Source organism: Myodes glareolus, chromosome 8 (genome assembly GCF_982192425.1).
Source record: "Myodes glareolus chromosome 8, mMyoGla1.1, whole genome shotgun sequence".
Taxonomy (NCBI): Eukaryota; Metazoa; Chordata; class Mammalia; order Rodentia; family Cricetidae; genus Myodes; species Myodes glareolus.
The window spans coordinates 79,695,174-79,710,850 of record NC_142033.1 but is presented as its reverse complement, the minus strand read 5'-3'; the positions used below and the strand labels follow the sequence as shown (position 1 = coordinate 79,710,850).

The following is a 15,677-nucleotide window of genomic DNA, read 5'->3' as shown; positions in this document are numbered from 1 at the left end:
GGATTATATCCTATACATAACAGAGACACTGACCCATATGTATGGCTCTCTTGTCTCCCTAACCTCTCTTGCCCCTTGCTTCTGAGTATGTGGATTTGGGGCATGCAATGCATTTCTCAAGACCTGTAAGTAATAAAGTCAGTATTGTCACCTCACGTCACCCCACATTAGAAGGATGTTTTCCAACTTAAATGTCCTAAATTAAATCACCCATCTCCCTTCTAGCAAAAGCCAACAGTCAGTAAACTATAAACATGTTCACTCCTGTCCAAGGTGAACTCAGTCGGGATGACGGCAGCAGAACTTTGCAGACACTGAGCTAAATAAATGGCCACTGTAGAGGCCTCTGGGGTTTGGAAACCTTGGCTTTCAGCATTTGTATTCGTGAGGGAACAGATAACTGGACACAGCGATTAACACTGCCAGGAGGTGTGATTGTCACAGGAACTAAAAACACAGGGCACCACTTTAAGATTAGCACCTGGGTGACAAGAAACACTCCCAGGGGTTTGGGAATAGGAGGGGTAATGCGCAAAAGTGCTGGAGAAGGTGGCAAGGCAGTCTCTGTGGACCACTGATAAACATGGGCCCTCATTACGCAGCGGCACACATTTGTCAAAGTGTCACCGTGGTGTGTCTACCGACAAAGTGCAGAGGCTGTGGCCAACAGATCTGGGCTGGAGGTTTCTAAGAAAGATGCTCAAAGACAGGACTTGGCATTAAAGAACAAGAGCCGTGCTAAGTGGCCCTCTCAAAGGGACAGAAAGACCTTGCACTTCAAGGTGTGTGTGATCTGACATTTCCCAAGCCCCAGTAATTAAGCTGAAGAACTCACTAAGTGCTTGTCTCAACAAGAACCACGGGCACAGCTTGTGGTCCTTAATTACATAAACAAACAGCCTAGATGCTGTGCAGAGAGCTGCACTGGGGGAGTCAACATCAAACTGAACTGAATGCCCACTGCCAGAGTAAGCCACAGCCCAGCTTTCTGCAGGCCCGTTTCTACGCATCCTCTTCACATGGAACCATGAAGGAAAATAAGGAAATGGTTGTTGGAGAATAGAGTTGCAGACCACTGCCACTGCTGGTGTGGGGATCATTCCCAGGAGGCAGAACTGGGGTCCAGCTTAGAAACATCCTCATAGCTAGTGTACCAGGTGGCATTGCGAGGCACAGCCCCCAGCTGTCCACCCAGCAATCATGGAGCAAACGCTCCTGCACTGAAGAAGAAACTAAAGACTTGTAGTTATTTTTTTTATTTTTGTTTTTGATTGTGTTTTTGCAATGAAGCATTGAGTGAGTAAGCCTCCAGGAGTAGGATTTAAAGTGTTCTTGAGCTCCTTCCTCTCTCGGTTTTCTTATTAAGTGATCTCCATTTGAGAGGGCCCTTATTAATTTTTAAGTCGAGTGAATTTTAAGATGATCTTGAAATTTGTGTTAAGAATTTTGTAGCATTCAAATAAAAAGTTTTTTTTTCTATTTCTTCAGAAAAAATCTCTTCTAAAACTATACTGTGCTGTGGGCATAGTTCTGGGATCCCTTTCCCTGTTGGCCCAAAAGTCAGAAAGTGAGAGCGTTCAGTAAGGGAAGCAGGAAGTTAATCTTGTAGGCACAGGTTGTGCTACTGCCGGATCCTTGCTATCAGGAATCACAGGTAATGATTCCTCAGAAAAGTAACTATCTGAGTACAGGAAGAACAAAGTCAGTCTGGGTACAATCATAGACAGAAGGGAATGTTACACACATACATACGCATGGGTTCACACGTGCATATGCTCACATACACACACAGGTGTGTGAGCCATGTGTTTGGGCCTTTTGTGTGAAGGGCGAACAATGGAAAGTGAATTTGGATTAAATAGGATAAGAACACTCAAGGTGTGAGTGAGGCGGTCAGGGACAGGTCCCCGAGAGGCAGGTTATAGTCTTTGAATCATGGACTAGGCATCTTCACAATCAAATTTCCATTTTTCCTTCCAAAGGAAAATGGAAAATCACCATTTCTCTCTTAGGAATGCAGCAGGAAAGCTGGAGGAAAGGGCTGCTGGAAGGATGGTACAACCATTTGACAGGACACCAGCCACCTCTGGTTGACAGGACACCAACACCAAAGCCCGTCATTCCTCTCCACAATACTAGATAACTTGGCCTCCTAGAAAGAAGCCCACTCCCCAACGGGTCAGAGAGCGCTCATTCAAATACCTACAGAGGGTTAAACGCTCCAATGCAGAAGAGCCACAAGGACCAACAGGTACGCGAATCAGAAGAAAAGGAGTCACTCCGATCCTATCACTCTTCTCTAAATGTCCGAAAGCAAAGACACAGACAGCTGATTGCAACTAGGAGTGTCTGGACCTAGATAGAAATATCAAGGCTTTGCTACAGAAGATCAACAGGACCCTTCTGCAGATTGCTCATATTAACCATACCCACATAATACTCTTCAATATAAGCCAGTAGGTCCATTTAAACCATTTCCCTTTAAGTTATGGATGTTGGGATTTATAAATCTACGTGCACACTGATATTAAAAGACGAGATATTTGAAGAACCCTCAGCCGAGAGTGGGGTTTCTGTGCAGTTTGTACTTTGACTAGGGATTTTCTTCGGGGATTAGACTATAAAGTATAGCCGTTGAGACTGTCTCTGGGGATTACATGTGAAGTGTCTGCAGGGAGCTTTATCCCCAGAGTAAACACCGCTTGCACAAGCGCTTATGTGGATTAGCCTCTCCATTTCAAGGGAGGCACAAAGACTCCCGCTTCCTAGTGGGAAGTGTGATCCCAGGGAACATTAGGGTTGTAGCGGTTCTGTGGTGAGTTTCCGAGCAGATGAGATACCTATGCGCTAAAAAAAGAAATTATTTGACCATCCCTTCACTCACTTCTTCATATTGATTTAGCGTCTTCCCCTAATCTACTTTTTCCAATTTCTCCCTCAAATGTCATGCTCCTTTCCAACTCACAGCCACTGAGAACTTTGACCCTCTCATCTTCACCCATTTTAAATGTATGTTGACTGTTTTTGGGGAAAACAATCTGTTATTAATTACCATTTCTGAATTTCCATTGTGAATAGAAAAACAGTCTTCTATCCAATCTTCACTCTCTCTCAACTGAAGAAGCTCCTACCTTCTCCCTGTAATTCTAACAGGAATACGCCTAACTCATAGGGTATACTTGTTAGGACACAGAAATCCAGAGCCCGCAAGAATCAACCCGAGTAACTGATGTTTGTTTGTGCCAGGCTTGTGTGCACACAACCTTTTGGATGACGAGAAGTTTAACTCCACACATAGGAAAATTCCTTGTCAACCATGAACAGTGGCTGTGGGTTCCATTCATGACAACCACAGACATCTCGAAAAGTAGGCCAGCCTTTCATTTACTTTAGTCTAGTAGATGAAATTTCATCAACAAAAAAGTAGTAACCAGTTTGTTGTATTCCTATACTCTCTTAAAAAAATCAACTCATTTTTCTCTCTCAAGAGGATCTTCATAGCACAATCATTCTTGATGTTCAGTAACAATCACTGGAATTTGATCTGCCTACAGGAAGTCCATGCTCAAAACTTATTTGGGCTTTTGTTTGCCTAAATTCTTTCTAAAACATGAAGAAAGGAATTCCATTACCTTTGCCAAAGTCCTTTGTTCTGATGCGTTGGTCTTCACTTCTTTATCTTCATCGGGAATTTGTACTCCAAAAGACCAACCTCCAAGCCTGTTAGGAGTAAACAAAATGCTAACCCAACCAGGGTACCAGGACTTCCACTCAAAGGTTCATTTAGCATCAACATAATAGTTCCAGTTATCTTAAGACAGGAGGCTACTGAGCCTGTCTGACCTGCGCAGACTGAGACAGCTGCTGAGAAGAGTGGGCCGGCCTCATTCTAGCACTCAGAGAGAATATTGCTGATAGAGAAGGAATGGATGTGACTCTTACCATGCTCAAAACTCTACTTACTAAAATTTAGCAGGAAAGCAACACTGTAGGTGGAATGGGTTGTGACTCTTAGCACTCTGTTTTAGTTCGTAGCCATGCACCCCCACTCAAATCCACTGTTCAAGGTGATTGGCCCAGTGTAATCTTACACCCACCTGGATTGGCTGTCCTGTCCTGCACCTTCCTTTACCACTCACAGCTTGCCTTGCTCAAAAAAGGCATCTCAGAGCTACAGTCAGATGAGATGTTCTTTCTCTTTTGAATTAGCCTAATTCCTTACATGTCCATCCATTATATCAATCACCATGCTGAGTTTTGTAATCATTAACCTGCTGGTTTGTCTGTCATGCAATTAATGAGTTTTTCCTGGTGAGAATTATGTAACTCATCTCCATGGGCTGTATGATATCTTACACTTATTAAGCTCCCCATTATGGTTGAATTTAGAAATAAAGGTACACATTACTACTGACTTCTCAGTCTCTGGATGTAAACAGACTGAAGAACAGCCTTGGACCATAGCACCCTTACTGCCAAAAATAAGAAATAGAGCTGTGTTCTCATCTGGCTCAAGTGAAGTCTTTTATCCATTCAACAAGCATGGACTGGTACTTCGGATATGGCAGGTATTATTCTAAGTTCTGGGCACACAGCTTTTACCACATGACGGTTTGGAAGCAAAAGCAGAGGTTGTAGGATATATTTAAGGATGCCAGGAGGGAAGGAAGCAATAGAGATGTAGGCAAACCAGAGGGCAACGGCAACATACTTGCCTGGAAAAGAAAGAAAACAAATGCAAGGTGGTACAGCATCCTAGCCACATGGGTAGTCTGCGGAATGTCTGCACCTATGAAGCAATGTAGTGTATTTTAGGGACGTGGGAAGTTTGACAAGAGAGTTGTGGTGGTTTGAATAAAATTGGCCCCAAAAGGAGCACCACCATTAGGAGGTGTGACCTTGTTGGAGGAAGTGTGTTACTGTGGGGGCAGGTTTTGAGTTCTCTTTTGCTCACGCTTCCATCAGTGTGACTGTCAGTCAATTTCTGTTGCTGCAAGATACAGGAATCTCAGCCGAATAGAATCTCCAGCACCATGCCTGCCTGCACGTTGCCATGCTCCACAACATGATGATAATGGACTGAACCTCTGAAACTGTAAGGGAGTCACCCCAGTTAAATGCTTTCTTTATAAGAGTTGTAGTGATCGTGGTGCTTTTTGCCAGCAATAGAAAATAAAAAATCCTAAGACAAAGGTGAATGCCGCTGATATTTAAGGCAATGAGAAGCATGCATACCTATTTATCACATTTGTAGCTGCCTCCTTTGACCCCAAAAATTTCAACACAAGAATTTTCCAAAACCACAAAGAATTGCAAGACATGGTTTGTTGCCAGATTCCATTATTAGATGCTACATAGTAGAGAAATTTTAAAGAGAGATCACTATTTTATTATGCCATTAGCTTTTCTGCTCTATTCCTTGAAGTCGCAAAATTGCCCTGGCTCCCCTGCCACTGTCCCTGATGAGATCTCAATGGATATGATATCCCCCAATGCTTCAAAGCCTGAAAGACAGCAGGAAGAATCTGATTAAGGCCTGCAGCTTTAATTCATATGAGGCTTTGGAATTCATATGAACACCAAGGCATGTCTCAGACGTTTGAGCTTTAAAGCACATGAACATCTGGAACAATGGGTTTTTCCAAAGCGCAATTGACTCTCAAAGGCAATGAGTTCCACACATCTCTGGATTCAAACAACAACAGGTGGAAAATACTTCAGAAAGTAACTGTGATCACTTTCAATATATTCAAACTTTTTATTCATCGTTAATTTCACATAGCATTTGTACTGTGTCAGGTACCATAAATCAAGATATGACTACAGAATATAAGGACATAGGTGGAGTTCTACAGTAGTAATATAGCACCATTTTGTATAAGGAACTCAAGCTTATGTGGATTGGGCACCCTCTAGGTTTCTGGAATCAGTACCTGTGCCTGTGGAGAGACAGCTCTAATTAGAAAACAAGAGGAAAGATCCAGCAACAATTCTGTACACACCTTGGTTTTGCAGATGGCACCAGCAAGTACTCTTCCACATCATAGCCCGAAAGGTTGAGTAGTGTGTGTCCCAGGCAGTTGGTCAGATACGGAGCCCCGGCACTTTTATTTGGACACTTCTGTAATTGTTTTCAAAGACATAAAATAGAGACTTGTTCAGAAGCCACGATCAGCATACTGACATTATTTTAAACTAAATGTGGGTTTTCCTAGCTTTTAATTTTTAATAAATTTTCTTCAGCCTTTTATATACTCTGGTTTCTGGAATCTCTTTAAGAGCCCCCTGCAGTTGAGAGTTGCCAGAATTCCACTGTGACCTGCACCGCCAATTATATCTGAGAACTTCAAATCCTTTTCTGCTTGTAAGTTCTGGCAGCTCTGTAGGAACTAAAAAGGGAAGATGTTTTCACTAGCATGGTCTTTCATTTGAAGAAGCTGCACAAGTCAGAGGCAACTAGGAAAAGAAAGATAGGCAGGAGAATTCAAAGACCTGTGCTTCTTTCATACATGTTAGAGGCCAGACTCAAACAGTCCGCTGGGGCTTCACTCAAGTCTACATGATGAAATGGCCATCAAATGAGGAAGGAGGGAGTGGTCGACCCAATGGTCACCTTAGGGTTGGCATCCTGCTACGGAGTTCAGACTAAATGGGCTCTGCTTCTACTTCTGTGGGAGAGCAGGTTTGGAGGATATAATATGCAAAAATAGAAAAACCATCTCTGATTTTTTTTTTAATTCCAGCTTTGGAAGCTTTCTTTTCCTTCAAAACTGGAATCAAAGCACCCTGACCTAACATGTGGGTTTGTTGCTCAGTTCCTCTGCATGTGCAAGAACTATGGCAAGTCAAAAGGGTCAAGTAAGCTTAAAGTATGACCTTCAGAAAGGCATGGGTTAGATGCAAGAGCAGTAGTTGCCAGAAGTTAGGGATTAACCAAATTCTCACCATGTAAAGTTTAAAAACTCAAATCAGGGAAACAGAGAGTAAAACATTTGCTGTTAGAAACAGTGGCAAGGGTAGGGACATTAGAGAACTATTGGTCACAATACCAAACCTTCCGTTAAACAGAAGGGATAAATTCACAGGCACAGTGTGCATGCTCATTCTAGATCAAATACTTGTAATACATTAAATACTTGAAAACTGCTGAGGACATGCTGGTCCTTCTCAACACAGAAACGTGAAGATCAAGTTTACTGTGCAATGACTCAGCAAAGATAATTAATATGCTTATTCCTTCAGGAATAGCTTGCCTTCCACAACCTCTTTAATGAGCATGCTGACCATTACAAGTGCATACGACGTCCACTTAGCATTTAAAACAGATGGATAAATAATTTAACCAAATTCAAATAGCTTACTCACAGAGTCAAATGAGAACCTTTAAAGTTTCCCTGTCTCTGGTGTTTCTCTCTAATCCTCCTTATGACCGTGAATCAACATGTATCTTTCTAAAATACAATCTGGATTTTGATGAGTCCCTGGCTAAGAAATCAAAATTTTATAAGGAATTCAAGCCCCCTAGAAAATGTATTTACCCTCTTTTTTTTTAACTCTTGTGTGTTTCATTATCTACAAATGAACCTTCTGTAGTCAAATGTTCTACCCCTGAACTATATCCCTGTAGTAAGTCTAATGATGATTCCCTAAATATCATGTTCTTGTTTCTGGAATCTGTCAGTGTCTCCATATGTGGTAATGGGTATGAAGACATCATTGTTATAGGTCTCCATTGGAGGAGTCACCCTGGATGGTCAGGGTGGGCCGCATTAACATCATCTGTGTCTCTACAGGAAGGAAATAGGTGCAGAAGAGAGGACACCACATTGTCATACACTCGAGAAGTGTAGCCACAATCCAACAAATGCCAGAAGTCAGCTGATGCTATCAGAAGTAGGACACACGGACTCTCCCCTACAGCCTGCCCTGTAGTTCAGCTTCTCATCTCATGATTTCAGACCACACCACTGATTTCAGATTCGACTCCAGGACTTGTGGGGATAAAGTTACTTCTTTCAGCTACCCAGCATATGGCAATGTGTGGCGTCGGCCTGAGGAATGTAGTCTTCCTCTAGATTTTAAACAAGGCTGCATTCATCCCTGATGGTAGTAGCATGCTGTCCTTACTGCAGCCATTATTCACCTATGCTCAGAAGGAAAACTTCCCGTCCATTCTTCAGGACCTACAAGATTCCCATCACCTTTGGAGGTTTTGTAGTGGTGTCACTTCCAGATAGCAACTGGAACTAACCTCATGTTTCTGGACTTGGAAAGAGCCAGGATACAGTAAATATGTATATGAGGACATCAATGTGACCCAGGACTTCTGGATGGCAGAACTTATAGGGGTTAAATATTTTACCTTCTGTCAAACACAGTTAAGTGGGATCAGCATTATCAACAGAAGCTGGAGAACTAACTTTGGATGTATATCTGACCTTTGCATGACTTCCCATGTCACCTCAGAGGTACCCTGAGGAGCAATTCCTTGGGACATTTATGATTCATGCTTCAACTTGCTCCCCCGATGTCCTTGAATCTCTAATGTATGGACTGGTATTTCTTAAAGTGTATTACAGAGGACACTGAGGGACACACATACACACACAATAAATAAAAGAAGGAGAAGCCAAAGCAGCAAAATCCAGCAGTAGCAGAAGGGGTGAAGCGGAGGAGTAGGAATAAGAAGGGGATTCTTTAATCAAAGAATTATTGTACATTCTTCACCTGTTGCCTGTTTAAGCTGAAGTCTTCTGTAACAATTAATTTTTTTAAAAAAAATAGCAATTCCGTTTTAGCTACCATTCCTAAAGCGTGTTTGCCTATAGATAGTGCTCTCATCTGGCATCTTTCTTTTCTTGAATACATGTTATTGAAATCTTGAATGGAACTGGAGACCATAACACCATTCCGATAGTTATTCATCCTCCCTATCCCCTTGACACCCTATCTAATCCGAGTAGGCTTTAGATTTGTGGTGAGAAAGCCATTACTGTTAAAAAAAAAAAAATGATTAAATCCAAACTCAAGAGCCAGAGCTTAGAGCACAACATTAAAGGTTTCATGATAAAATGGAAGAACTGAGATGAAGAAAATTAAAAGAAAACAAAGACTTTCTAACACTGCAAAGAAGCAAGGCATGCGAGTGAGTTCTCTGACCACAATGGAAACGTGGAAACGTGGAAATGTGTACTACCCTTAAAGCCACCAGTCCTCGGAGTCCTCAATGTGCAGCTGCATTGCCTTTCTCTCTTTCCTGAGTTTTGTCTATGAGAAGAAAACAGATGAAACCCCCTAGAAGTCAATCAGGTTGCAGGAGAGAGTGGACTCCATGGGCCGTTAAATAAAAAGGTCCATGAATGTGTTCTCCATGTGTCATTCCTTTGCGGATGACCAGTGAAGATCTCTTTGTGTTCCTCCAGAGTCCTGGAATCGCAAGCAGGACCACCTTGCCTACTGTATGCAATCCTAACACCAAACCTAAAGGCTCTGTGTGTGTCAGGCTCCCACTCTGTCAGCTGAACTACACCATTAGACTTTTAAAAGGCAAATTCAGGTTAGCCACATTTGATGGCTGGATGTAGATAATAGATTTATGCCTTTCATTAATTACCTTCTGATATTTCCTCTGAGAATGAACTTCAATCAATCTTCCAAATAAACTTTAGCTTGTTCTCCTTTGTGGACAAGGTAGTTATGGCCTTTGCTCAAAAACAGAATATTGTCTTCCACATATTTTGTATATACCCATCATATTAGAAATCCTAAGTACTGTATTAGATTTTAATATCTAGTTCTCAGAACTTTGATAAAATTATGAAGAAAGTTTTGATGTCAACTTGTCATCAGATGTGAGGAGATTTCTTCCAAAGGAGAAGTCCAGCTTCTCATTTCTAACTGAAGAGGATTCAGCTGCTCATGTATCCCATTGGGGATGGTAATGATTATGAGAACTGAGCAGGGAATGAGCAGGCAGCAGAGTCGGTGGGAGAGTTACAGGTGTGAACAGAGAATGAGCAGGCAGCAGGGTTGGTGGAAGAGTTATAGGTGTGATCAGGGAATGAGCAGGCAGCAGAGTCGGTGGGAGAGTTACAGGTGTGAGCAGGGAATAAGCAAGCGTCAGAGTCAGTGGGAGAGTTACAGGTGTGAACAGGGAATGAGCAGGCAGCAGGGTTGGTGGAAGAGTTCTGGTGTGATCAGGGAATGAGCAGGCAACAGAGTCGGTGGGAGAGTTACAGGTGTGAGCAGGGAATAAGCAAGCGTCAGAGTCAGTGGGAGAGTTACAGGTGTGAACAGGGAATGAGCAGGCAGCAGGGTTGGTGGAAGAGTTCTGGTGTGAACAGGGAATGAGCAGGCAGCAGGGTTGGTGGAAGAGTTCTGGTGTGATCAGGGAATGAGCAGGCAGCAGAGTCGGTGGGAGAGTAATAGGTGTGAACAGAGAATGAGCAGGCAGCAGGGTTGGTGGAAGAGTTACAGGTGTGAACAGGGAATGAGCAGGCAGCAGGGTTGGTGGAAGAGTTCTGGTGTGATCAGGGAATGAGCAGGCAGCAGAGTCGGTGGGAGAGTAATAGGTGTGAACAGGGAATGAGCAGGCAGCAGAGTCTGTAAAATGGAATCATGTTCACTGTAAGGGATGAAAACTCTCCTATAAATATCCTCGTATGTAAATATAGACATTAAAAGATTTAAGCAAAATAAAAATGAGGATAAGGCAGGTAGAAGCAACTCATCTTTTTTAATTTGAGCTTTATACGTCAAATAATGAAGGGTGCTTCTGAAACATACCAGGCAGCCGCATGACTTCTGGAATTCTGGGCCAGAAAAAGAGTCCCTATGCCAGCTTGAAGAATTTTTCCTAAAGAACAAAAGGGAGAATTAAAAAGACGTTTTGATGAAAGCAAGCTCCAACATGTAGAACACAGGTCACAAGACGACCCCTCCTTGCTGCCCAGGCCGGACTCTGTCATTTGTTTTCACAGTGGGAGCAGCTAAGCTGATGACAATCTTTTGTGACCATGCCAGGATCCCATGATGTGACATGGGGATTAGCTGGCTGCTCACACTGAGCGTGCTCTGGGGCTCTGGGGCTTCCCAGCGCTGCGGCTGTTGGCGGTCTGCAAAACTCTCAGATCATAGCCAGATACCAAGAATCAACTAGTAATTGCTTATTAATTGCATTAAATTGACCTGTTCATTCGTTTCTGGCATATCATAGTAACTTAATCATTTATAGGGAAACAACAATGAAATTACCACAGACAGACAGATTGTGATAGCTAGCGAATAGCAATGCGGAAACAACTCTTGGACTGTTTCCCACATTTACTTATTTAAGTGTGTGTGTGTGTGTGTGTGTGCGGGTGTGCTATAATGCATGTGTGAAAGGCAGAGAACACTGTGGGAGTTAGCGCTAGACTTCCACCATGTGGGTCTCAGGGGACCAAGCTCAAGTCCTTCAGCTTGGCCACAAGCGCTTCTATCCACTGAGCCATCTAGCTGACTGGAGAAAAGCTTTCATGTTCTTTTTCTCTGAAGATTTTTATCTTTGAGATCCCCAGACATTAAGTTTTTTTTTTTTTACAATAATTTTAAGTCAAATTCTGCTTCAGTATAGATGGTCCGAACTACTCAAATACTGGGAGAGAAGGTGAAATTACCATTTCCTCACCCACAGGTGCCAGCTAGACTTTTTACCATATTCTCTCCTCGTCCCACTTTTCAGAACCTCAAGGCCAGGGTAGCAGCTTTAAGAGCATGCACCATTAGCTGGGGGGGGCGGTCCACATAGCAGAAGGGCTGGCCTGCTGAGCTGAACCCCAAGCCCAGCCTCTCTGTACAGGTGAATTGCTCCAATGGAAGGCAGAAAGGCTGATGACGCCATGTTGGAAAAGCCAATCCAATAGAAGAACTCTTGTCAGTTCTGTTAACCAGACTGGCAAATACAATTTCTATACAATTTCCTAAGTACTAAAAGTGATTATAGACTTCTTTATTATTATTTTTGTTTTATAATTGACTTCTTTATTATTATTTTTGTTTTATAATTAGCTCACGGAGATTCCAGTTTGGGATTCCCAGGTTAACATGAAAACAATGCCTAAGGGAGTTGCATTGCATTTTTTTTTAAACCAGATGCCTGTAATCTAATTACTTGTGCAAAAAAACCTGACTCTTTGCCTCTCCTGCCCAACAGGTGGGCCTTTTGCTTTAGTTGCTTATGATGACAGGTATTGAGGGCTGTGGTGTGGATGTGGCCTTGCCTCTCCTGCAGAACCCATGTGTGACAAAGCCTCTTCTCAGAGTAGTGGTGTTGATAAGGGCAGACCATTAGGGAAGGAAGTCCTAGTATAAGGTCATCGGTCACGGAGGGCCAAGAAGCCTTGGCAGGGACTCATATTGCTCCCATGGGAATCAGCCTGGGAGGGTGCAGGCTGTAAGTCGAGAGCACCTGGCGCTGCATCCCTGACTATCTCTCTTGCCATGTGTCTCCTTCACGTGCAGCCCACCGTTGTCAAATTAACCCTCAGGCTGCTCACCAGAGCCACACAGGTGCTCATACCATGTTCTGCCGAGACAAAACTCCGAACCGAGTAAACCTATTTTTCGAAAACAGTGTCTGGCCTCAAGTATTTTGCTATAGATTGACCAATATGACTCCATCTTAAGATTATAAGCCATCTTGTCAGAATAAATTCATTCCTGTTTTCTGTAAAATTTAAGTATGACCATGTCTTAACCCATTTTTTTTTTATTTTTTTTGGAATTTGACATGCTCCACACACTATACCCTGACCTCCACCCTGATAAAGTGATAAAGAAATTCTTCCAAATGATTTTGAGATGATCTGCCAAGTTAATATATAGTCAAACACCCTTGGAAACCTTTATCCTTGCAGTTTGAGGCCTATACAAAAAAGTCATTTGGGACTATTCTCTCAAATTCCCCTTTATGGAAAAAACCCTGTCAGACAGAAGATAAAGCTTGCTTAATTGAACACACACACACACACACACAAAAAAAAATAGGTCATGGCCTTTAGTTCGTTAGGATTACACTATAGCCACGGAAAGGGGAGTAATACAGTTTGTATAGTTTAATGAATTGTTTCTAAAGTCCACATTGCCCCTTCTTAATCTTCTCTTATTTCTGAGCTTCCTTTGATAGAGAGAGAAAAAACCCTGAGATTTGAATGCTAATCCAAGACAATCTTTAACAGATTGTTGTTTTTGAGCATCTCGGCCTCCTACAATTTTTGTATCCAACGATTTTCTGAAAATCTCTGTGAACATTCATAAGGGAGTCAGGCCGACGAAATTCCCTGTTCGGCATCAGACACACATGCCTTTATAAACTTCTCTCAAGATAATAGAAATTTAGACAGACTTTGAGTTCTCAGAGAACATCCCTAATGTGTTTTGCAGAACAAAATCACAACGACACTGTTTCTGAGTCAATGGGCTTTGAACATGGTCTGGAGGTTTTTAACATTCGCGTGGACCAGGTCTCTGCACTGCAGGAATGCCTGGAGTCTTTAATAGCACAGTGTACATCTTAAATCTCAAAGAGAGGGACAGGTGCCATGAGGACCTTCCTCCTCAAAAACAGCATTCTGAGACATGCACTTGTTTAAAGAGAAAGGAAGCTCCATGGGGATCGCCTCATTATTTGGAGTAACGGTTATTTCTGTGGAAGGGCAAGGACATGGATGTCAACGGAGGCAGACAGAGCTTGAGTAAGCTGTCCACATCACATAGTCAGTTTGGCTGAGATCTGATTGAGGCAGCCTGGTGTCCAGTGTGTTCTTCACCTGCACCTAGATGCCTCAAATGCTTTCTACCCTTGATCTTCATATTCATCTTCACAGATGAGCTTGGCCAGAAGTGGTGCCAGGCCTCAGGGACTACTCTTACCACCAAACCAGCCTGCTAGCTCCCTGAGCACCAGCTCTACATTGGGGAAGGGAGGTAGAGACTGAGTGGGGGCACTGGCATCACGCTCAAAAAGATGAGCTTGTGACCATGTTCTGCCACTCGTAAGCCATTGCTTTAACCTGGGTGCTCTCTTGTTGAGAGACTAGATAAAAAATTGCTCTATTTTTCTGCTAATCATTCTTTCCTTGATACAGCATTAGGCCATAGGTGTGCTCTCATTTCTGTTCCTCACTGGTATGTGAATTTTGCATCCTGTGTGTTTTTATTACAGAAGAGAAAATGAAAACCCTGCCACCGAACTCTTTACAGAATGAATCACTTTGTGTTCCAAGAGAGAACTAAAGTAGAACAACATAATTAATTTTCTCTTCATTCTTCCACACTGAGGCCATTAATGGTTATCCAGTCTCAGCTAATTACCAACATTGACTAATTGGCAAAATACGTCATCGTAAACTAGGAGAAATATTCTTAATGTCTTTGTCTGGGTCTCTACACGTATCACTGGAAAGACAGACATTTAACATCCAAGGCACTATCATGGCTTTTAACTCTAGCCTCATTTGCTCAATCTGTAATTACAAATTTCTTCGAATTGATTTTTTGCATTAATCTTGGTCCCTCTAATAATACTTGATTCTCAGTAGATCCTCAAGGAATAACAGTTAGGGGAAATAAAGCAAGGGAACCATTTATGAAGCAAGGCATGCCTTAGTAGGGCCCAGAGGCCAGTCATCCCTGTCAGTGTGACTAGCAGAGCCCAGAAAAGCCTTCTTCAAAGCAACCAGCACATATTGACATATTGGCTTCATCTTTAAATTTCAATGGGCATATACCTATGAGGTGCAGTGAAATAGTGTGTGCGTGTTTCTGTTCTTACATATGTTTTGAATGTATGTGAGTGTGCAAGTATGCACGGACCCTTGTATAAACACACAGAGGTCAGAGGAGGACATGGGCTATATTCTTCTTTGACTCTGTAGTTCCTTGAGACATGGTCTCTCCTTGAGTTGGTAACTCAATGTTTGCTACTTCGTATTTTGACTGGCCGATGAACTTTGAATACCTATCTTCTTTACTTCTAAATACTAGAGTTGCAGGCAAACACGCTCATGCCTAGCTCTTTCTTCCCCCATGGATCCTGGGAGGTATTCAAGTTCATGTCCTCATGCTTGCACAACAAGTACTCTTACCCACTGAGCTGCCTCCCCAGCCTAACATGTGATGTTGTAAATACATATGCATAATGTGTAGAGACCAAACTGGGAGTCTTACCCATCATCAGAAACACTTATTTCTTTGAATTGGAAAGAATAAAAATGCTTTAGAAACTGTTTTGGCTTAGTTGTCAACCATATCATTAGAAATTATGTTTGTCACCTAACCACATACCTAAGCTCTCTCCATTCTTCCTCTGACTACCCTTCCCAGGATCTAACAATCACTAATAGAGCGTCTAATTCCATAACATAGACTCTACTAGCTGCTGTTTAATAAGTGATTACAAATATATATGCATGTATGCATATATGTATATTACATATACATATATATGTGTAATATGTATAAAAAGCCCTACTGCTCACAGTTGAGCTGTTTTCTATTAATAAGTTGAAGGAAGGGGACTCACTGTCTTCAGTCACATACTTACTGGCAACTCTCACCAGTTTTCTACATAAAGGTCCAATCCAGAGGTCACACTGGTGGCCCTGGCTAAGCTAAATGGGTCAAAACCAAAAGTCGCA

General features: G+C 42.4%; 1 protein-coding gene across 1 annotated transcript in view; it reads right to left on the bottom strand.

The window, feature by feature from the left end:
• Abca13 (ATP binding cassette subfamily A member 13) overlaps positions 1-15,677 on the bottom strand; it is a 329,916-nt gene that overhangs the window by 146,534 nt on the left and 167,705 nt on the right. Inside the window, exons 29-31 of the mRNA XM_087909185.1 lie at positions 10,786-10,855; positions 6,003-6,121; positions 3,633-3,720 (exon numbers count right to left, since the gene is read on the bottom strand). Coding sequence (XP_087765311.1) covers positions 3,633-3,720; positions 6,003-6,121; positions 10,786-10,855 — 277 coding nt within the window. The remainder of the gene's footprint in view (positions 1-3,632; positions 3,721-6,002; positions 6,122-10,785; positions 10,856-15,677) is intronic.